Source organism: Neovison vison, chromosome 11 (assembly GCF_020171115.1).
Source record: "Neovison vison isolate M4711 chromosome 11, ASM_NN_V1, whole genome shotgun sequence".
Lineage (NCBI taxonomy): Eukaryota > Metazoa > Chordata > Mammalia > Carnivora > Mustelidae > Neogale > Neogale vison.
The window spans coordinates 102,745,500-102,770,149 of record NC_058101.1 but is presented as its reverse complement, the minus strand read 5'-3'; the positions used below and the strand labels follow the sequence as shown (position 1 = coordinate 102,770,149).

At 35.5% G+C, this 24,650-nt stretch overlaps 1 protein-coding gene across 3 annotated transcripts in view; it reads right to left on the bottom strand.

Annotated features, from left to right (window-relative positions):
* Positions 1-24,650, bottom strand: part of TBCK (TBC1 domain containing kinase) — a 234,693-nt gene that overhangs the window by 100,718 nt on the left and 109,325 nt on the right. For all 3 annotated transcript variants that reach the window (XM_044224345.1, XM_044224343.1, XM_044224344.1), the window contains exon 20: positions 23,981-24,066. In XM_044224345.1, the coding sequence (XP_044080280.1) occupies positions 23,981-24,066 (86 nt within the window). The remainder of the gene's footprint in view (positions 1-23,980; positions 24,067-24,650) is intronic.

Genomic DNA, 24,650 nt, shown 5'->3' with positions numbered 1-24,650 from the left:
ATGAATGCTGTCTACCATTAGACAAAGATTTCTGTACTACCTATAGGATTTAAATAAATATTCTTTGAGCACCTATCAATTATGAATTTATCAGTAGAGTTGCATACATCTTTGCATAGCACATGACTGAATATTTATGCTATTAAAATGCTGGTCAAGAATACTAGGTATAATTATACACTATATCAAAATCCAAGTACTGTATGTGAAGTAAAACTCATTGCTCTCGACATAGGGAGGGGGGACAAGATGGCGGGGTAGTAGGAAGAGGCGTCTTTTCAGCTGGTACCCCAAAGTGAGCTGATTACCTACCAAAGAACTCCGATCACCCATGAAATCAGCCTGAGATCAGAATTATACAGGTCTGGATCTCTACAGGGGCAGAAGACGCCAGTGAGCTGGTAAAGCGGAATGGGAACGGCGGACTGATATCGGAAGATAAACAAAAGGGGGAGGGAGCCACCAGAGGCGACCGGTGGGAAAGTAATACCCCAATACGAGCGAGAGTGCCCTGCGTCTGGGGACCAGTATTAACTTGGAGACTGGTTGAAAGCACTCCAAAAGAGCAAAGGATCGCGGGGGGAAATTGTGGGAATCGGGGCGGCTAGGGACAGGGGCTTAAGTCCCCGGTCCCAGACGGCCTCCCCGGTGCGGAGGCAGAGAGAGTGCGGCGGAGAAACCAGCTCCTGGTCCCTAAGCCGCCAGTGCGCCGCAGAGCGCGTGGGTTCCGGCTCCTGTGAGAGGATGGGAGCCGCGCCGGTCTGCAGAACGCCCTCTAGCCCTACCACAAATCTTGAGATGCGCGCGCACGTCCCTCAAGCTCTCCTGGGTTACTGAGGCCCGGCCGGCGCTCCTGGACCTGCGCCATTGTTTCAAAGCCTAAGCCGCGCGCGCGAAACTCTTCCCCAGACAGAGGCGCGCAAAAGCCCAGCCTGGGGCTTACGGACCAGCGCCCCGTTCTCAGTGCCCCAGACGCGCGCCTGACCCACAGCCGCCTCTGAAAAGAGGTGCGCGCAAGCCGGGCACTCCCAGCCCGGGCCGGCGGCAAAATCTCAGTGTGCGATCGCTGCTTGGAACCTCTCTGGCGGTGGGGAGCTCCCAGACAGCCGCCACTGCCTTGGCTTTGGGGACGAGCAAAAGATCCTGCGCCCCCAGGGTCTGTAATTTGGAACCCGCGCTGCCAGCGGCCAAGGGGGAATTTATTCAGCTTCTGCACCCAGACTGAGGCTTCTCTCTGAGATGGAGATCAGGGTGTGGTTTGATTTCTTCTAATACTACAAAAACCATCAAAGGCGGTCAAGGTGAGAGGGAAAAAAGTGAACAAGCAAAAAAACCGCCAGAGAACAAAAGCCTGAAAAAAACCAGTTTCCCCAGAGCCCACCCCCATGAGGGGGGCGGGGGGACTCAACTCAGGAAACATCATTGACTGACAACCCACGTGGAAGGCCCCTCCCACAGAAAACAAACCAAGAAAGAAAAAAAAAAAGACTACAAGAGAACCACCACTACTTCATAGGAAAACTTGTATTATTCACTCGTTTCCACTATTCCGGTTCATATTTTTTTTTTTTTTACACATGGGTAATTTTTTTAACCTATTTACCATCACAGTGAGCTGTACAGTACATCAAATTCCATAATACCTTTCTAACCTGAACTTCTTGATACATACACCTATGTTTTTCTTTTGCATTTTTATTTTTTGAATTCCTTTTTTTAAAATTTTAGTTTAGTTTAGTCTAGTATATTCCTTTTTATTTTTATCCTCTAATATTCATATAGAGTTAACTTCAAAGTAATCCCCTTTCCCCAATCAATACTACCCCTATAGGTAAACAAATTTTTAATCCCCTTTATCTTAGGAAAGTTGAGTCCTTTAACAAAGATATCAAGATACATCCAGGAAGAATCAAAACAACCTTCCTCGCACTCACTGAGAATTTATAAGAACTCTCCCATCTTCTTCCACCAGTGTTTCTGTGTTTTTTGAGTTTGTCCTGATAGCATATAAATTTTACACTTGTGGTTCTTTTTGACGAGGTTCTTTCTTTATTTGCATATATATATATATATATATATATATTTTTTTTTCTTTCTCTTGCCATATAATTGTATCAGTCTTTTTATCTCTTTTTGTTTGTCTACTTCATAAATCTTACCTTGAGGCCCATCTGGGCTGAACCTTCTCTTTCATCTTCCCTTTCTTTCCTGTCTCTCTCTCTCTCTCTTTTTTTTTCTTTTTCTTTTTCTTCTTTTCCTTTTTTTCTTTTTCTTTTCTTTTGTCTCTCGTTTGGGTGGGGAATCCTGATTGCTCAGAAGTGTTCCAAGGTGCACCTTGACTGCACCAGAGTTGATACATCCAGCTACATCTGTTCAGTCTTCTCCCACCAAAATGACTAGGACGAGGAATGCCCAACAGAAGAAAAATACAGAGGATGGACCTTCTCCAACAGAGCTAACGGCTATCAACATAGACAATGTGTCGGAAAGAGAATTCAGGCTAACAATTATCCAGGCAATAGCTAGGTTGGAGAAAGCCATGGATGACCAAACAGAATTGATTAGGGCCGAACTGAAAGCAACCAGACAGGATGTTCACAATGTTAGGGCGGAGCTTAAAGCTACCAGGGAAGAGGTCCACAATGCTCTCAATGAGTTCCAATCTAATCTAAACTCTCTCAAAGCTAGGGTAACTGAGACAGAAGATAGAATTAGTGATCTGGAAGACAAACAGAGAGAAAGGATCAGGAGGAAGCCTGGAACAAACAGCGTAGATCCCACGAAAGCAGAAACAGGGAAATAAATGACGCCATGAAGCGTTCCAACGTCAGAATTATTGGAATTCCTGAAGGGGAGGAGAAAGAAAGAAGTCTAGAAGATATCGTGGAACAAGTCCTTCATGAAAATTTTCCGAATCTTGCGAATGAAACCAGCGTTCATGTACTAGAGGCTGAACGGTCTCCACCCAAGATTATACATTCCAAAAAAAATCACGAAACCTGATAGTCAAATTGAGGAATTATAATTGTAGGTATAATCTCTTGAAAGCTGCCAGGGCAAAGAGGCTCCTTACTTACAGAGGGAAGCCCATCAGAATAACGTCAGACCTGTCCACAGAGACCTGGCAAGCCAGAAGAGGCTGGCAAGATATATTCAGGGCACTAAATGAGAAGAACATGCAGCCAAGAATACTTTATCCAGCAAGACTGACATTCAAAATGGATGGAGAGATAAAGAGTTTCCAAGACCGGCAAGGCTTAAAAGACTATGCAACCACCAAGCCGATACTGCAGGAAATATTAAGGGGGGTTCTATAAAAGAGGAAAAATCCCAAGAATAGCATTGAACAGAAATATAGAGACAGTCTACAGAAAGAAAGACTTCAAAGGTAACTCGATGTCAATAAAAACGTATCTATCAATAATCACTCTCAATGTGAATGACCTAAATGCACCCATAAAACGGCACAGGGTTGCAGATTGGATAAAACGACAGGACCCATCCATATGCTGTCTACAAGAGACCCATTTTGAACCTAAAGATACATGCAGACTGAAAGTGAAGGGGTGGAGAAGCATCTTTCATGCCAATGGGACTCAAAAGAAGGCTGGGGTAGCGATTCTCATATCAGATAAATTAGACTTCAAACTAAAGACTGTAGTCAGAGATACAGAAGGACACTACATAATCCTTAAAGGGACTGTCCACCAAGATGATCTAACAATTGTAAATATCTATGCTCCCAATATGGGAGCAGCCAATTACTTAAGAAAACTGTTAATCAAGATAAAGAGTCATATTGATATGAATACACTAATCGTAGGAGATCTTAACACGCCTCTTTCAGAATTAGACAGATCATCGAAGCAGAAAATCAATAAAGAAACAAGAGCATTGAATGACACATTGGACCAGATGGACCTCATAGATATATACAGAACATTCCACCCTAAAACAATAGAATACTCATTCTTCTCAAGTGCACATGGAACCTTCTCCAGAATAGACCACATACTGGGTCACAAATCAGGACTCAACCGATACCAAAAGACTGAGATTATTCCCTGCATATTCTCAGATCACAATGCTTTGAAACTGGAGCTCAATCACAAGGAAAAGTTCAGAAGGAACTCAAACACCTGGAAGCTAAAGACCACCTTGCTTAAGAATGCTTGGATCAACCAGGAGATCAAAGAAGAACTGAAACAATTCAGGGACACCAATGAGAATGAAGACATTTCGGTCCAAAACCTATGGGATACAGCAAAGGCGGTCCTAAGGGGAAAATATATAGCCATCCAAGCCTCGCTCAAAAAAATTGAAAAATCCAGAACACACCAGCTGTCTCTACACCTTAAAGAACTGGAGGATCAACAACAAATCAAACCAAGTCCACACATAAGAAGGGAAATCATCAAGATTAGAGCTGAGATCAATGAGGGAGAAACCAGAGATACAGTAGAACGTATCAATGAAACTAGAAGCTGGTTTTTTGAAAGAATCAATAAGATCGATAAGCCACTGGCCACACAAATCCAAAAGAAAAGAGAGAAAGCCCAAATTCATAAAATTATGAATGAAAAGGGAGAGATCACAACTAACACCAAGGAAGTAGAAACAATCATCAGAAGTTATTACGAACAGTTATATGCCAATAAGCTTAGCAACCTAGATGAAATGGATGCATTCCTGGAAAAATATAAACTACCAAAATTGAACCAGGAAGAAATCGACAACCTGAATAGACCGATATCTAATAACGAGATTGAATCAGTGATCAAAAATCTCCCAAAAAACAAGAGCCCAGGACCTGACAGATTCCCTGGGGAATTCTACCAAACCTTCAAAGAAGAAATAACACCTATTCTCCTGAAGCTGTTTCAAAAAACTGAAGCAGAAGGAAAACTTCCAGACTCTTTCTATGAAGCCAGCATTACCCTGATCCCCAAACCAGACAAGGACCCTACCAAAAAGGAGAATTTCAGACCAATATCACTGATGAATATGGATGCTAAGATTCTCAACAAGATCCTAGCCAACAGGATCCAACAGCACATTAAAAAGATTATCCACCATGATCAGGTGGGATTCATCCCTGGGCTACAAGGATGGTTCAACATTCGCAAATCAATCAATGTGATACAACAAATTCATATGAGCAGAGAGAAGAACCACATGGTCCTCTCAATTGATGCAGAAAAAGCATTTGACAAAATCCAGCATCTGTTCCTGATTAAAACGCTTCAAAGTATAGGGATAGAGGGAACATTCCTGAACCTCATCAAATCTATCTATAAAAGACCCACAGCAAATATTATCCTCAATGGGAAAAAGCTTGCAGCCTTTCCATTGAGATCAGGAACAAGACAAGGATGCCCACTTTCACCACTCTTGTTCAACATAGTATTAGAAGTCCTAGCAACAGCAATCAGACAACAGAGAGAAATAAAAGGTATCCAAATTGGTAATGAAGAAGTCAAACTCTCTCTCTTTGCAGATGACATGATTCTTTATATGGAAAACCCAAAAGACTCCACCTCCAAACTACTAGAACTCATACAGCAATTCAGCAGCGTGGCAGGATACAAAGTCAATGTGCAGAAATCAGTGGCTTTCTTATACACTAACAACGAAAATACAGAAAGGGAAATTAGAGAGTCGATTCCATTTACTATAGCACCAAGAACCATAAGATACCTGGGAATAAACCTAACTAAAGAGGTAAAGGATCTGTACTTGAGGAACTACAGAACACTCATGAAAGAAATTGAAGAAGACACAAATAGATGGAAGACCATTCCATGCTCTTGGATTGGAAGAATAAACATTGTTAAAATGTCTATACTGCCTAGAGCAATCTATACTTTTAATGCCATTCCGATCAAAATTCCACCGGCATTCTTCAAAGAGCTGGAGCAAATAATCCTAAAATTTGTATGGAATCAGAAGAGACCCCGAATCGCTAAGGAAATGTTGAAAAACAAAAATAAAGCTGGCGGCATCACCTTACCTGATTTCAAGCTTTATTACAAAGCTGTGATCACCAAGACAGCATGGTACTGGCATAAAAACAGACACATAGACCAGTGGAACAGAGTAGAGAGCCCAGATATGGACCCTCAACTCTATGGTCAATTAATCTTTGACAAAACAGGAAAAAATATACAGTGGAAAAAAGACAGTCTCTTCAATAAATGGTGCTGGGAAAACTGGACAGCTATATGTAGAAGAATGAAACTCGACCATTCTCTTACACCGTACACAAAGATCAACTCAAAATGGATAAAAGACCTCAACGTGAGACAGGAATCCATCAGAATCTTAGAGGAGAACATAGGCAGTAATCTCTTTGATATCAGCCACAGCAACTTCTTTCAAGATACGTCTACAAAGGCAAAGGAAACAAAAGCGAAAATAAACTTCTGGGACTTCATCAAAATCAAAAGCTTCTGCACAGCAAAGAAAACAGTCAAAAAAACAAAGAGGCAACCCACGGAATGGGAGAAGATATTTGCAAATGACAGTACAGACAAAAGGTTGATATCCAGGATCTATAATGAACTCCTCAAACTCAACCCACACGAAACAGACAAACACATCAAAAAATGGGCAGAAGATATGAACAGACACTTCTCCAATCAAGAAATACAAATAGCTATCAGACACATGAAAAAATGCTCATCATCATTAGCCCTCAGGGAGATTCAAATTAAAACCACATTGAGATATCACCTTACACCAGTTAGAATGGCCAAAATTAACAAAACAGGAAACAACATGTGTTGGAGAGGATGTGGAGAAAGGGGAACCCTCTTACACTGTTGGTGGGAATGCAAGTTGGTGCAGCCTCTTTGGAGAACAGTGTGGAGATTCCTCAAGAAATTAAAAATAGAGCTTCCCTATGACCCTGCAATTGCACTCCTGGGTATTTTACCCCAAAGACACAGATGTCGTGAAAAGAAGGGCCATCTGTACCCCAATGTTTATAGCAGCAATGGCCACAGTCGCCAAACTCTGGAAAGAACCAAGATGCCCTTCAACGGATGAATGGATAAGGAAGATGTGGTCCATATACACTATGGAGTATTATGCCTCTATCAGAAAGGATGAATACCCAACTTTTGTAGCAATATGGACGGGACTGGAAGAGATTATGCTGAATGAAATAAGTCAAGCAGAGAGAGTCAATTATCATATGGTTTCACTTATTTGTGGAGCATAACAAATAGCATGGAGGACAAGGGGCGTTAGAGAGGAGTAGGGAATTTGGGTAAATTGGAAGGGACCATGAGAGACTATGAGAGACTATGAGAGACTATGGACTCTGAAACCATGAGAGACTATGGATCTGAAAAACAGTCTGAGGGGTTTGAAGTGGCGGGGGGGTGGGAGGTTGGGGGTACCAGGTGGTGGGTATTATAGAGGGCACGGCTTGCATGGAGCACTGGGTGTGGTGAAAAAATAATGAATAATGTTTTTCTGAAAATAAATAAATTGGGAAAAAAAAAACATTGCTCTCCACAAGATAATTTATATACATTGACACAGAGAGAGTTCTTTCAAGTGACATTATAAAAGGAAAAACTGAAGAGTACTAAGGTAAGTGACTTCACTGTAAAGAGTATGGATTGTAGAAAACAAAATACAACAAACTTAAATATTAGCTTCATCATTATTGTTTATCTTTTCTTTCTTTAAAGGACATGATAAATTAAATTATAATACCTCTACCCCCCTGATCAAAACCAATTATTTGCCATTAGGAATCTTAAGTGAACTACTTCAGCAACACACTAATAATCTGTTTTTCCACATAGGGAAGAGGGTATCATTGTATGAGGAATCTACACAAAGTAGGGAAGGAATCACTTCAAAAGATCAGAGGGAAAACTTGCCAGGCTCACACAAAGCCAGGAAAAGTTCATCTTACCACCAGTCAGAATAAAGAAACAAAGTACTAAACAAACAAAAAACCTGTAATAAACAAGTAATTTGGTAGAGTACTCACAAGAGAATATTGCCTTAATAATATTACCAAAATTATGCTCCCAAATTATGCTGTTGTGGTCTTATTTAATAAACTGTAAAAGCAAGCTTTGAAAGGATCAAATTGTTTAAATGTTAGTTAGCTACATCCCAAAATAAAGCTCAAGAATATTTATAAGAACATATAAATACCCAATATTCAACAAAGTAAAATTCACAATGACTGGAACCTAATAAAAAATAAATACTGATAGTAAAAAGTAGCAGAAAAAAGTGATCCATAATGAGGAGAAGAATAATTCAATCAAAACAAGATGGGATTGGGAGGGAGACAAACCATAAGTGACTCTTAATCTCACAAAACAAACTGAGGGTTGCTGGGGGGAGGGGGGTTGGGAGAAGAGGGGTGGGGTTATGTACATTGGGGAGGGTATGTGCTTTGGTGAGTGCTGTGAAGTGTGTAAATCTGGCGATTCACAGACCTGTACCCCTGGGGATAAAAATATATGTTTATAAAAAATAAAAAATTATTAAAAAAAACAAACAAAAAAACAAAACACACACAGAACTGATATAAATGTTCGTAATACCAGGCAATGATATTAAGATACTTTTTATAACGGTATTTCGTATGTTCAAAAAGTTAAGGATGTTTGTGTTAAGTAGAGACATGGCAGATAAAAAAAAAAAAAAGCAAACTTCCAGAGATGAAAAGTACAATGTTTGAGATAAAAATATACATACTGGATGGGATTAAGAGCAGATCAGACACTGCAGATGGAAAAATTAGTCAACTCAAAAACCTCAAAATAGGAAGTAACCATAATGAAACCAAGTCAGGAAAAATAGGACCCCTCCCCAAAAAAAAAGAAAAAGAAAAAGAAAAAAAAAGCCCTAAGCATCAGTGAGCCACTTTACTCAGCTAAATACACATGTAATTAGAGATATGAAAAGATAGAGAGAAAAGACGAGGGAACAGAAAAATTTTTTCAAGAAACAATAGCTGAACATTTTTCAAATTTGATGAAAACTATTAACTAATAGATCCAATAATCTCAAGATCTCCCCAAAAAGAACCATGAAGAAAATCACATCAAGGCACATCATATTCAAATTTCTCAAAATCAGTGGTAAAGAGAAAAATCTTACACCATAGCTAGAGAAAACACACACAAACACACACGCACATTATGTAAGAGTATCAATGAGAAGGTTCTTCTCAAAAAATATTTTCTTGTCAGTGCCCAACAAATGACAGTGTAGTAACATTTTTAAAGTATAAACATTTTAAAGCATTAAAAAAATCTGTCTATGTAGAATTGTATGCTCAGCAGAAATATCTTTCAAAGACAAAAGGTAAAATAAGGACTCTTCCACAGACACACAAACTGAAAAAGTTCATTACTGCCAGAAATGCCAAAGAAGTCTTCCAGGCAGAAGGGAAATGATACCAGAGGGAAATCTAGATCTACACAAAATGAACAGACATAGGAATTGTAAATATGTCTATGGCTGAATGTAAGACTTTATTTAAAAAAAAATCTTTAAAATAGTTAACTCTTTAAAGCAAAAATGGTAATTTATTGTGGGGTTTATAACATATGTAGAAATAAAATTTAGGACAACTATAACATAAACACTGGGAGGGAAAAATGGAAGTACATACTATCTCTGAAATGATATAATATTACTTGAAAGCAAACTGTGGAAAGTTAAAGAATTATAATATAAACCAGAATTTCTTAACTTCACCACTATTCACATTTTAGGTTAGATAACTTTTGGTTGGGAATGTCCTTTGCATTTTCAGATTATTGCGGCAATCCAGCCTCCACCCACTAGACATCAGTAGTATTCGCCCAGTTTCATCAAAAATGTCCCCCTGGGGATAAAAATATATGTTTATAAAAAATAAAAAATTAAAAAAAAATGTCTTCAGACATTGCCAAAAATCCTCTGGGAGGCAAAACTGTCTGTTTGAGGACCTCTGTATCAATCCTAAAGAAACCAATTAGAAAACACAACAGAGTCACAGCTGATAGAAGACAGAGTAAGGGAGAACTCACTCTCTGCCTGACAGACAGGAAATAGCAGTGAATAAAACATAGCCCCAGCCTGTAAGGAGTGTACTGTTCATTAAGGGCAGTAGATGTTCATTACATATTCTCTCAATTCATTTCATTTAGGTTCTCATCTCCACCTCACTACCAGAATGTAAACTGTTCTTATCTTTGTCATAAAAGATTTCCACATTGCTAAGTTTATAGCCAATTCTCATTCTCCATTCCTTTTTACCAATCATCAGGGTCTGCCAGTTAACTACTCTTCCTTTCTCAACCTGCCTCTCCCATTTGACTTCCAAGATACCACATTCATCTCCTTTTCTTCTTAACCTCTTTGACTGTTGCTCTATCTCCTTTGCTGGATCTTCCTCATCCCTATCACTTAAATATTAGCATGCCCTATTTTCAGTCCTTGGACTTTTCCTCTATTTATCTCCAAGTGATTATGTAATGTGAGGACTCTCCCATTTTTATAGCTCCATCCCAGACCTCTACCCTGAATTCAAAACCCACATGTCTAAATGCCAGCTTGACATTTCCATTTGTGTGTCTAACAGATATGCATATAACATGTACCAAACTGAACTCCTGAGACTACTTCAAAAATCTGTGCCTCCAAGCATAGTCTAAATCTCAGTGAAGAGCAACTCTGTTCTAATTGCTCAGGTAAAAAATTCTGGAATCATTCTTGACTTCTCTTTCTCCTACACTGTACATCTATCATGAGCAATCCTGCTGGCTCTACCTTCAAAATTTATCCAGAATGTAAAAACTGCTTACCACCCCTACCATGGATTTCCTGATTCAAGCTACTCTTGCCTAGATTATTACAATAGCACATGACTAACCTTTACAATTCCATCTTTGTTCCTCCTTGGGTTTCTTTTTATCATAACAGCCAGAATGATCTTGTTAAAACGTCTAAATCAGAACATGGCATTCCTCTGGTCAACAGTATCCAGTGGCTTTCCACCACAGTAAAAGGAAAAGTCTTAACTATGCAATCTTGTTTGATGTAAAACCTGGTCCTCTTTGACTCTCATCTTCTTATTCATCAAGCTCCCATCACATTGGTCTCCTGGCTGCTTCTCCGACATCCCAGACATGCTTTATACCTCAGGGCTTTAGCACTTGCTGTTGCTTCTGCTTCGATTGCTCTTTCACTCAGTTCCTTAAGGCATTTATGTAAAAGTCACTTTTCTCATGAGGCTTTCCCTGACTTCCTTCCTTTCTCCTTTCTTTCTCTCTTCCCTTCCCATCCCTTCCCTTCTCCTTTTCTCTTCTTCGTTCCTCCCTCCCTTCCTTCCTTCTGTCCCCACCTCCTTTTTCTCCTCTCTCTCTTCCTCGAGTTTTAAATTCCAGTTTACAGTTTTATATTAGTTTCTGGTGTACAATACAGCGATTCAGCACGTCCATACATCACTGGGTGTTCATCACAAGTGCGCTCCTTAACACCCAGCCCTTATTTAACCCCTCCCCCCAATTCCCTTGTCTCTGTTATTTCAAAATTCACTTTCTTCTTCATCTGAGCACTTCACATTCATATCCCTGCTTTAGTTTTTTTTTTTCCTCTATAGTACTTACCACTACCCAACATATCAGATAGTATATTTATCTTTTTTATTGTCTATCCCCCACTGGAATATGAATTTAATGAGGACAGAGATTTTGTCTGTTTTTTTTTTTTTTCCATTGACATGCCTACAGCCTAGGAAAATGGCACTGAAATATTTGTTGAAAGAAAGAATAAAATATATAATGAGGATAACTGAAAGGGGTAGATTAAAAGATCCAAATATGAGATTATATACTTTCTTGAGAAGTTTTCAATAAATATGAAATAATAAGAGAATTAGCAAATCTTCTTTGGGTAATATATATATATATATATATATATATATCTCCTTCATATTAAATAGTGGAAAGTATTTAAACAACACTAAACTTAAAATTCTGAATTATATACTTATTTTGACAACAATTATAAAGAGTTATTAGAAACGAGTAAAATGAAGCATATTCTAATAATATTTGAAAAGTAAAAATTCAAGTTGAAAATATTTCTTTAATATATAACAACTCCTAAGTGCTCACCAGCACCAGTCACCTCTTACCAACTAAATCCAGGTAAATAAATAAGTAATATATTCTGTGAAATGGTAGTACCTGTTATTTATTCTTTCTTTATTTCTTCCTTCTAAAATTTTAACTAACATCTTGATCTTAAGTAATTTCTTAGGGTATTGGTACATCTTCATAATACAGTCTAATACATGAGAAAGGCAGCAGTATAACATAATTTTAATACGAGGCTAATCCAGATTTTATTTTAAAAAACAATTAAATAATGAAATATTTCATTTCAAATACTAAAAATACATAAAATTAGTTTTATTAGGTTAGAGATATTATTTGCTTTTCCTGATTTAAAGATGGAAACTGAAACCCAATGGGAAAAAAAAAAAAATACATGCTCTAGCTATTTCCTCCAGATCATTAAATTATTTTGCTCTGGCCTAGTGGTAGTCGACTAAGAGTCAGCTGAGTAAATACTGCCCCCTAGCTACATCAAGAAAGAATAGTGATACTTAGCATTTCAGGACATCTTTCCAAATGATTTGGTAATATCAAAATTACAAATATCAATAGGAAAAACAAAGGTCAGAAGCTCACTGCCTTGATTTTAAAAAGTAGAAAATTATGGTCTAAATAATAGTAAATGTACACAAATGTAAAAGACTAAAAAAAGGAAATATTTCTTATAAACTCTGGATGAATCTTTTTGTTAAAAGTATATTTATTTACATATTGCATATTGTCTCTCCTCCCTATTAATAATAATAACAATGAAATTGTTATTTTCATTATATTTGTATGTAATATAATTGTTATTATAAAAGGGAATCCTTTTTAAAATTTTTTTTAAAAAAGATTTTATTTATTTGACAGACAGAGATCACAAGTAGGCAGAGAGGCAGGCAGAGAGAGAGGAGGAAGCAGGCTCCCTGCTGAGCAGAGAGCCTGATGCGGGGCTCGATCCCAGGACCCTGGGATCATGACCTGAGCTGAAGGCAGAGGCTTTAACCCACTGAGCTACCCAGGCAACCCTAAAAGGGAATCAATCCTTTTAGTTGACTTTCTTAATTAACCTTCTAATGAGCATATTGGGTATTTTCTGTTTGCCTCAAGTCAGAAGTATGTTTACATTTAAGTTACCTCTGTAAAATACACTTTGACCATTAGTCATGCCTCATAATGACTCTCTGCATTTGGGAAATATCTACCCACTCACGAAAGAATGCTTAAAAACTAACAGGTTTTTGGTGGTGGTGTTGTTTGGCAGGGATAGAGACTCTCACATATTTTCTTGATACTTTAGACTCAGTGATCTCTTTAAAGCTTTATGATAGTTGTGAAGATTAGTTAATGGACCTAATACACCTGGCAGAGGATGTATCAGACATCAGTATAGGAATTACAATGATCATTCTTAATAACAGTCCAGAAACTTTTGTAATAAAAAATGTATTTTAAGAACCCAAAGGGCTGAGGTCTCATGAAGCCATCTAACAAAAGATTCACACACTCTGGAATAAGGAGTGCTGGAGTGGAAGGTAAGGAGAAGGGAACCCTAAGTACCGGGAATTGTACATGTTTTACAGGTTGGGATAGACTCAATAAAGGTGAAGCATAACCGAAAAAGGCTACAGTATTTATCCTCCTGCTGGCTTGCAGAATCAACATTCCTCAGTCCTATGACACCTACTTTGAGTAAAAAAAAAATGTCAAATTTCCTTACATTAGTTCTGTTTCTTTTACTTTACAAATTCTCCATCCTTTATTTTGTCTATGTCTGACTTACTATCATCCTTTTAGCTACATATTACATAACAAAGATTGCTACAAAAGAAAACATTTGAAAATCAAGAACATGCTCTGTAAGACTTAACTGTTCTATTGTGCCACTCATTTTCAAAAGACCATTATCTCCTTCAATGATGAAACAATGATGCTTTATGCTAAATCAGGGTAAATTCAGTAGAACAGGAAATTCAGTGGAATGGGAAAGGATTTCACATGAACAACAAAAAAATATATAGTAAGAGCAAAAGCAGTACTAAACAGCTTTCCTTCTTTAGCGGTACTCCCCATCTTTTATTTTTTGAATTGTGGAGAAATACCTTACACCTTCTAAGAACAAAACCCACCTTCACATCCATAACTGCCTTTTTGGAATAATAATCCAGAGATGAAAATTATAAATCTATTAAGATAACAGAGTGATTCACAGAGCAACTCTTTAGGATATTTTAAACAGAAAAAAAAATACATTCTGATATTTTTGTAAACCAGTAATCTTTAAGAAAAAGACTGTTCTAAAATAAAGCAATCAGTTTTACTGCCTTCTTATATAGGAAAACAACTGTGCTATGTACTGTGGCAGATTCAAAGAAATGTAAACACTTGGTTCATATATATGAAAAGATAGACGAAATAAAGTAGTATGGAACATGGTGCTATTGAATCAATACCATCTAGACTCCTTGCTAGGGTTTGAAATCAAACTTAACTTAAATTTCTAGGATATGTATTCCCTGTTCTCTGACAATCAGAAAATTTTACCTATATCCAAATCATCTGACATTCTTTGACAGATTATTAATGGTGGATTCCCTCAATGATAATGCAAGTTTACTTATTTATTTTTAACTATTATGATAATTTGTTTGGTTTGAGACTTAAAACTTCCTGAGAATCCAAATCTTCTTTCCCTATTTAACACGCGCTCACACTGCATCATCACCATTTTTTTATAAAGCATTTTCATAAATTTCAACTTATTTAAGGCTCACAAGAGTCCTGTGGCTAGTCAAGATGGACATCATTTATTTTTTCTAATTTACTAATCAGTCACCTGAGGTTCAAGTGAGTCACTATGCCAAAATCACAGGTATATAACTTTTAAAGCAGGCACTAGACTCCAGAACTTCTTCTTCTTCTTCTTCTTTTTTTTTTTTTTAAAGATTTTATTTATTTATTTGACAGACAGAGATCACAAGTAGGCAGGCAGACAGTGAAAGGGGGAAGCACTGCTCCCGGCTGAGCAGGGAGCCCGATGTGGGGTTCGACCCCAGGACCGTGGGATCATGACCTGAGCCGAAGGGAGAGGCTTTAACCCACTGAGCCACCCAGGTGCCCCAGACTCCAGGACTTCTAACTGCCAGTCTATTGTTCTTTACTACACAAGGAGAGTAGAGAAGATAAAAATAAGTTGGGTTACAGGGCTTTTTTCCTACATAATTTATTATGTATAATAAGTTTATATACTCTTATACATATACTCTTAATATACATATTAATCATATATTAATTATAATATATATAATACTCTTAATTGTGTACACTCTTAATTATATACTCTCATATACTCTTTTTTTTTTAAAGATTTTATTTATTTATTTGAATGAGAGAGATAACAAGTGGGCAGAGACTCAGGCAGAGAGAGAGGGACACGAGCTCCCTGCTGAGCAGAGAGCCCAATGCGGGACTCCATCCCAGGACCCTGATACCATGGCCTGAGCTGAAGGCAGAGGCCTAACCCACTGAACCACTCAGGTGCCCCATTATATTCTGTATACTCTTATATACTATTTTTACATCATTTAAAATTTATACCATTTTAAATTATATATTATTACATAATTAACAAAGTTGTTTAATTTTAATCTTTCATTTAAATGGAGTAAACAGTTCCTCAAAGAGAAAGCTTTAATTTTTAAAATATTTCTACACCAAAGTTTCGTGCAACTTAAGTGGATAAATGCTAAAGGTAGGTGTATTTACAAAACAACTGGAAGGAAACAGATAATTAGAAAGAAAAAAATTATATTTATTTATCTAATTTGTATTTATTCATCTAAAATGAAACTACATTGCAATTATTGAACAAAAAGGAGAGCTGTTCTCCAATAAAGTTATAAGGTTTATTAATGTTTTGTTTAGATAACAGTGCTTTAAACATGCAGGTACAAGAAGAACCAGGAATTAGCTACAATCAATTGGAGCTGTATTTGAAATCTAGAACCACTCTTTACAAGATAGGTTATCTTCTAGATTCATGCATAAGCAGTAAGTTCAAACCACATAGCACACTTCACAAATATACACTTTCAAAATAAGGAATATATAGACTAAAATTTTGAGTTGCTATGTTCATATTCTTACTGAAATTTTAATAATTTTCTGCTATGTCTTCATTCTACTTCTACAAATTACTACAAAATGACTTAAACATATAAAAACAATTAAAAAGGTCCATTGGACTCAGAAGGTAAATGATTTTCTTTCTCTTGTACACAAAAGGTTATATTACATCTTTTGCAAGTAATTATTTCCCTAATTCTAAAAAAAAGAAAATCAAATTAAAAAATAAGTAACCGTATAATCGTTTCTTTCTCTATTTTTACTTGACTTACAATATTGAATTGAAAAACTACAAAGTAGAAATTAGTAATAAAATCAGTTGGACAATTTAACGGTTCTGAGATCCACAGTATTATTTTAGGGAAGGATTAGATACTTTTCAATTCCAGAGTGCCTTTCCAATTATCACAGTACTAAAAAACTTTTTAAAATTTTCAAACAAAATTAATTTACCTTAAGTAAAAGACTATAAGACCTGTTATGCAGCACTTTCTGGGAGATAGAAAAACACCTTAAAACTCAAGCAAATAAAAAAAAATCAAGCGAATAAAAACGGTTAAAATTCAAAGTGATGAGTGGCAATCTCTCCAAGTAAGGCGAGCAAGAAAGTCTTTATTGTTATTAATACCATGCTGCCTTTGGCAAAGTGTTTATTCTTTAACTGATGTAGCGAAATAATATATACAGTACAATTTGTAATAACATGCTTTTCTAAATGTAAATCATATTAATATAACCAAAGAATTAGCATGTGATCAGACTTTAACAATAAGTAGAACAAGAACAGTTTATATGTATTATCTCATTTAATCATCACAATGATCCTTTGAGGTAAGAGTTATTATAATCAACATTAATAGTAATAGGACTAAGAATAAAAAACTAACAAGTATTCGGCTAGTAATTTGAAGAGTCAGGATTAGAACCCTCGCCCATTTGATGCCAGTGTCAGAATGCTTTCTCTCTATACCAGTTTTCTCAAGTTGTGGTCACAGACTTCTGGGGATCTTGAAGACCCTTTAGGGGACACATACTCAAAGCTGTTTTCATGATAATACTAAGGTATTTCTTATTCTTTGCAAAGCCACTGGTGGATAAAACTGATGGTACCTTATTAAAAATCAAGGTCATGGCACTAATGTGTAACAGATTCTTGTGAAAATATTAAAATTAGTGATTTTATTAAGTACCTTTTTAAATGATTCATGAGACAAAATGGGAAGTGTGCCTAAAACACATATTATGTTGAATTATAAAGATTGTTTTCAGAAAAAGCACTTGGGCAATCATTTGAGATGTGAGTTAAGGCAGGTGCTTTTTTATCCCCCCAAGAATACATTTTTTTTCCTTGCAAGCATGACATATAAACAGTTATTTTTTCCAGGCTTTCTTATTAGGCAACTATTCCTCAAAAATGAATGAAGTGAGCCTGTCACTTCAAGAAAAAATTCTAGCAGTGAGGTGAATATTAAAATTTTAGAAAACCTGTTTCTGCTACTGTGAGCTTGGCAGCTTTCCAATACTTAATGATTTTTTGGATGAGATCAATGGTCATATTAAGGAATGTGATTTTTAAAAAATATTGTATAATGAAATGTTTCATAGTTAGATCTGCATAATGCAGTGAACCAATATTTTAAATGACCAACACATGACATTACAAAATTATGTGTGGGTAAAAGCCAAAGTGCAAGATACACTGATCAATTTGAATGAAACAGAGTATGAAAAGTTCATTGGTATGGTTTTAGATTTTACCTTGCAACTAGGCTTTAAGAAACTACCACTGTCTGAAAAAGTCCTTTGCCAATTACATGTCTGTATAAGTCCTAATTTTCTTCATATACTTCAACCAAAATAATGATTCACAACAGATTGAATTCAGAAGCAGATATGAGAATCTAGCTTTCTTCTATTAAACAGAGACTGCAAAAATATAAAATAACACCACTTCTCCATTATTTATTTATTTATTTATTTATTTTTGAAAGCAATTATTTTTCAGAAAAATACATTATTGTGGTTTTAAATGTCTTAGTAAATATTGGTAGATATAACCCACACAAACAAAACTCTTTGGTATCCTTGATCCCTAAGAGGTCTCAAGATCAAAAAGTTTCATTGAAAACCACCGCACTATGCCATACTTCTTTCACTTGTCTCTCAACCAGTAGAAAGATACATTAGATTGGCAACAGACTGAGGGAGATTCAAGTGAGGATTTACTAAGAGAAACTTGCTGGGTATTTAACTTGTGTATATGTGTTCTTAGCAAGAAGTTACCAAAATATTACTTTAACATTTCCTGTGAAATTAATAAGTCTTTCATTTCTAAGATGAGAGCCATTTCTGAAAGGTAATTAAACTCTCTTGGGAGAAAAGTGGCTCAATAAGCCATTTGTATTCAGGGGCCTTAACGAATCCAAAGTCAGTAGAATGGGATTAGGACTAATACTGGGGACTTCATAGCAGTAGCCAGATTTTGTCTGGCTGGACTAGTACGTTTTGTCTAGATGGACTAGAACAGGTCAGTGGGGATGCCTGTACTGGGAGATCCTAAATAAAGTACACTATCCTAATTTATCCTATAACCATATCTTGGTAAAATCTAAAAAGCTCATTACCAGTAGTCTCTTCTTTAGATTAAAATATAAAATTTCTTTCTGTAGCAATAACAACATGAAGACCAGGAATAAATGAAAGAACAAACAAATGAAATAAACAAATAAATATATAAATATCTTTGAACAATCCTTTCACGCTTTCTGTTAGTACAAACTCAGCTGAATATACATTTTGAAAAGGAAGGAGAAAATCAGTAGTAGGATAGCATCCATTAAGACTGCAGTTAAATGACCATGGTTTTGCCAGTATACTTGCTTATAACTGAATTTGTTAGCTTTATCTTTAGCAGTGACAGTAGGTTCAAAAGGCACATGTAGTACTGAGATACAGCCCTTAACATTAATGGCCACCTGACAACTTTTCATAATTTGCAAGCTGAATGCTATTCATAGCATTTTAGAAAGTAGTTTCCTTAAGAATGAAGAAACACTTTCATGTTCTCATTTCAAAGTCCACATATATTTTCAGAAGCAGAAATATACACCAAGACAAAAATGATAAAAATCACCCTGGCCCCAATTTTGCCAAATACATATTACTCACCCTATTTATATGGAAATCACATAACTACCGTGACATATATAATCTAAGCATCACATCAGTGCACAGTATTCCTAACTATTCAAGCTACGACAGTGCTCAATATTCAGAGTTCTGTGACCCACAGCAAATGGAAAGGAGCCAGAAATCACAATCTTTCCCTGCAACTAGAGCCTGCATTTCAATGATGGAAGATTAATGAAGGCTTACTTTGATAGGATTAGTTACTGAGTAGGAAACTCTGTTCATGATCTTATTACTAAAGTGCCCACCCCTGCCCTTGATGAACCTAGCCTGTATTGTTAGAGGTGCAGAAAGTCACTTCAGTAATTATTTTAAAGGTAGAACACTGAAGATAGTAATTCAAGGAAAAAATAAAGACAAAAACAAAAACACACTGCATATACAATCTACTAAAAATATGTGATTATTAATAGAGTAAGAAAAATGTTAGAAAAATTTTCCATTTCATCACATGCTTTCCACCACTATCCACTGTCAACAATCTCCATATTAAAAATATCAAATCTGTTTTCAAAACTAAATTTAAAAATAGTCTCAACATTATCTACAGACTTGAGAAATAGGCCAACAAAATACATCAAACCTAAAAGAAACAAGATAAAATATTTCAAAAATAACAATGTTCTGTTAACATTTTAACTTTGTTAAATACCTTTCATTTTGCTTATTTGCTGAGACAAGAGAATTGTTGAACAAAGCAAATTTTCTCCAGGTTAAAATATATTTTCCTTTCCTTCATTTTTCTTTGTTTACTCTAGGATTGTCAGTAGTGAAAGACCTATTCTCTAGAGGATGTTTGGAAATATAATGTTGAGTCACTTTTTAGAAATACATGCCACGGGCGCCTGGATAGAAATACATGCCAGCCGCAGCCTTCGGCTCAGGTCATGATCTCAGGGTCCTGGGATCGAGTCCCACATCGGGTTGTCTGCTCATCAGGGAGCCTGCTACCCTTCCTCTCTCTCTCTGCCTGCCTCTCTGCCTACTTGTGATTTCTGTCTGTCAAATAAATAAATAAAATCTTAAAAAAAGTAGACATACATGCCAGGCTTTAGTTGTCACCATAATTAGGGGATTACTACAGCCAGTCAGTGGATAGGGGCCAGCAAGGTTCAGCATTTGCCATGTGCTAGACATTCTCATCCCACATGACTTATAAATATCTCATAAGATTAATCACAGTACATAAATAAATCAATATTACTTCATAATAAAACCAGTATTAAGGAATTTTTATAAGAAATTACACAAAATGCCCCATTAATTATAGGAGGGGGTCATAATAAAGAGGGCAACAAGAAATCAAAGATAGCATATATAAAGTATTGAGTTATTGAATTATTAACTCACTCCATATAGTAACACATTTAACAAACTCCAGTGTACTCTCCACTCAGACTAAACAAAGATTAACACCTTGTGACAACTGTTTTGGAAATTTTAGAAATCAAAATAATGCATAATCAATAGAACGGAAGGCCTCTTTGTACCACTCCTCAATTCTAAATTTTTCTTTTTTAAGTATCATGTTTTGTACTTTCTGTAACTTCTATAAAAATTCCTTCCTAGTTGTAAATAATGAATATGACACTCTGTATTTAGGTCTTCTAGTTGATCTAGAACTTAATTTATATACTGTATGAACTTGGCTTTGATTCCCACCTCCCCTCCATGTAGTTACCCAATTGTATCAGGGCCATTTATTCAATAATCCATTCTTTTTAATTTATTTATAGAGCCATCTCTGTCACATACCAAAATCTATTTATGGGTGGGTCTGTTTTGTGGGTTGTTTTTTGTTTTGTCTTACTGGTTTATGTCACTGCATTAGTTTTCTTTTGGTTAATATGTGCCTGACTTAAGTTTTTTATCTCCTTTTTTGACTAATATCCTTAAATTTTTATCTCATAAATAGCATACAGAGGGATTTTTTTAATGCCTAAAAATTTCCTTTATTAGGCAATCTAATTAGCTCACATTCTATGATCTTTTTATGTTTTTACAGGGTTGGCTGACTTTTCTTTACTGCATATCCCCACATCCCCCATTGGTTTAGAAGTTCTACATTCTCTTTCTATTTTCTTAATGATTACCATTAAAATTTCAATATGCATCCTATACTTCTACATTTCCTGTGAGTAGAGACCCTGACTACTCTTTGTTCTGGATTATATTTTCCAAGGCTGTTTTTACACAATCATATTGGAAAATGTATGTATGGTTAGAAAACCAAAGCAAAGATGCTAACACTCCTGCTGCTTGCTATGCTATGAGTGATAATGTCCTTTGTCTCTGACCCAGGAGTCCTGGGTTTTCTGCTGGTGCCCATGAAACCGTAATAGGCTCAATCATTAGCTTTTAAGTAGAGTGAAAACAAATCCCAGATCTGAAAAGATCTCTGACTTAATGCCCAAGTATAATGAGTATTTTTATTTTCCCCTCATACAACACACATTACAATACTTTTAAGCTGAGTTCTCACCTGCTCTTATCTTTTATAATAATGCTAGCTAAAATTTTATTTCTATTCTTCTATTAGCCTTTTTCAAATTAATTTTATGTATAAATATTTAATAGTAATTGTTTAATTAGATTTATAAGCTTGTGAGGATTAGATGAGTAGTTTCTTTAAAGAGGGTAGAGCAGTGCTTGGCACAGAGTAAGCACTTAATATATGTTTGCATTATTATTTTTAATTTTAATAATTAAAATTTTAATAATTAAAATTTAATAATTAATTTTAAAATTAATAATTTTAATTTTAATAATATTATTATTTTAATAATGTTTTTTGCTCACCCTTTTATACCATACTCATTCAGAGTTTAATTTTTCTGATTAACTAAAGCAAATACAAATTATATATTTCCTTTTGTGAGTACTTTCTTAATACTATCTATATTCATGAATATGTCTAAAATTTTTAATCAGGCTGTCTTGGTAATTCCACATATGATTTTCTGCATAAATGTTTTTTGTCAATTTACAACATTGCCTGACCCAATGTCATATTCTGTTTACTACTGAGAACAATTAGGTCCTTTCAAGAGAGTTCTTCGAAAATAATTCTTTTCTTTTAGTTTATGTCTTAGCTATCAGTAGTTTTTTCCCTCAAATATCTTATTCCATTATCAACTTGGCAGTCAGCTCCTCTATAATTTTTTCAACTCCTGCCATAATAGTTAATGTAGTTTTGTATTATATCTCCCATAATGTGAAGCAAGAAAGGTGGGGTTATAAAAAAATGTATACTTAATATGATAATATGTATACTGGTTAATTTTTTTACAAGGTCTTTTATCTCCATTTAATTATAGAGCTTGTCCTTATTTCATTTGTTTCCTAATCTGTATATGTACTTTTTGGAGCCTTCACTGAACAAACCATGTACTCAATTCAAATAAAAGGTATTTCTCCAGAAGCCTAGAAGCAAATAACACTGTAAATGTTGAGGATAGTTACTACAGGCCTGATCACATCACGCAGTTATATATAGCACAATACAAGGAGCAATATACTAGGAGTAAGTACGTCTATGTTTTAGTTTCTACTCTCCAGTGGAAGATGAACTAGACTATGGGCAGAGGGTTATCAAATGATGCAAGTTAAAATTTTAGTTCTGTGACTAATTAGTTTTGTTATCTTCTCAAACACTGTATTTCTTAATTAAAAAAGCTGAAATTATCTGCTTCATATGCCTTGCAGGTTTATTTTGAGACTCAAGTGAAATAATGTTTATGAAAGTATTTTTAAACTTCAAAGCACTCTGCAAGTATTTATACTATAAGTATTATTGTTAACACTTCAAATAGATTAGTTGAGTGTTAATATAAACATTTTTCATCTCTAATCTTACCATCAGTAAACTGGTCCCTTAATATGAGACTTAAGAGGAAAGGCATGATCAGAAAACAAAGATAAGTTAAGATGGAATAAGGAGAACTCTATCTCAAAAATGTTTTTTTGAGGTTAATAAAAAGCTGTGATACTATACTCCAAAACACTTCTAATAGAGGTTTGACTGCATATCACACACCACAGATGAGTAACAGGCTAATCATGGCTAATCTTTAAGAGTCAACTCTGACTTTTGGGTTGATATGGACTATTAAGAAGCTAATGAAGTAAGATGAAATCTGGCAAAGCTTCTGAGGTTAATATATCAAGAAAAACACAGAAGCAGCTACTTAAAAATTCACTAAAGTTCAAATTTCCTACTTCTTCAAAAGCAGGCCTATCATAAAATCCATGTGAAAATCCTTATAGCACAGTTTAAAACAACACTCAAACTAAAAGGTTTTTCAAAAAAATTTGATAGTGCCAAAAAAAATAAAATAACATACTTTCCCTTTACTTAAAGGGATGAATATGGAAGGTAATCACACAAACTTTATAAAAGAAGGCTATAATTAGTAACAGAAACTTGTTCAGCTACACAGATTTCTTATGACAACACAACTTTAAAAACAGTACTCTTTTGTGTTACCAGTGTTTGCTTTATTTTTTACCTAGGTTCTATTAATGTCCCAAGTACTTACATCTGGGATAAATCCAATCTCATTGAGATGATTGCTCAGCTCTGGATCATGGAATGCAATCATCTGTGAGAACACGGTCAGATACTCTGAAATGAAAATAAAGTTTAAGACAAGCACCATTTTTACAGAATACTTTAAATAAAGGCATTAAATTCATAGACATTTGTTTTATTTACATTTTGAATGATATTTAATTTTTTCCATGAAGAAAATATATTTTAGTAAGCTAATTTTGTTTTATCACCATTTTAATCACTTACTGCTAATTATTAAGCATACCAAAAAACTATGGCACAACTTACTTTCTACCTTCTGAACTACTGGTTCATTTCTTAAATCATGGATTACACACAGGTATTTTCCTACTAAATTCATCATACGTTTTCTCTCACAATATTAAATCTGTCTTGCACTTATTGTATCTTCAGAAAGTGGAACAGATACTTAAATAAGGAACAACACTTTATAAACAATCAAAAGTAGAACAATTATGCTTTAATTTATTATATATACAGATATAGGCATTTGTTCCAGTTCTAATGTACTTCCATCTAAGGCTCTACATTACCCTATTTAGGAATAAGAATTAGCAGAATCTTAATCCGAAAATAGGCACACAGTACACAATTAAAAATACTTGTTGTCGATTCTAATCCTATTGTAATTCATA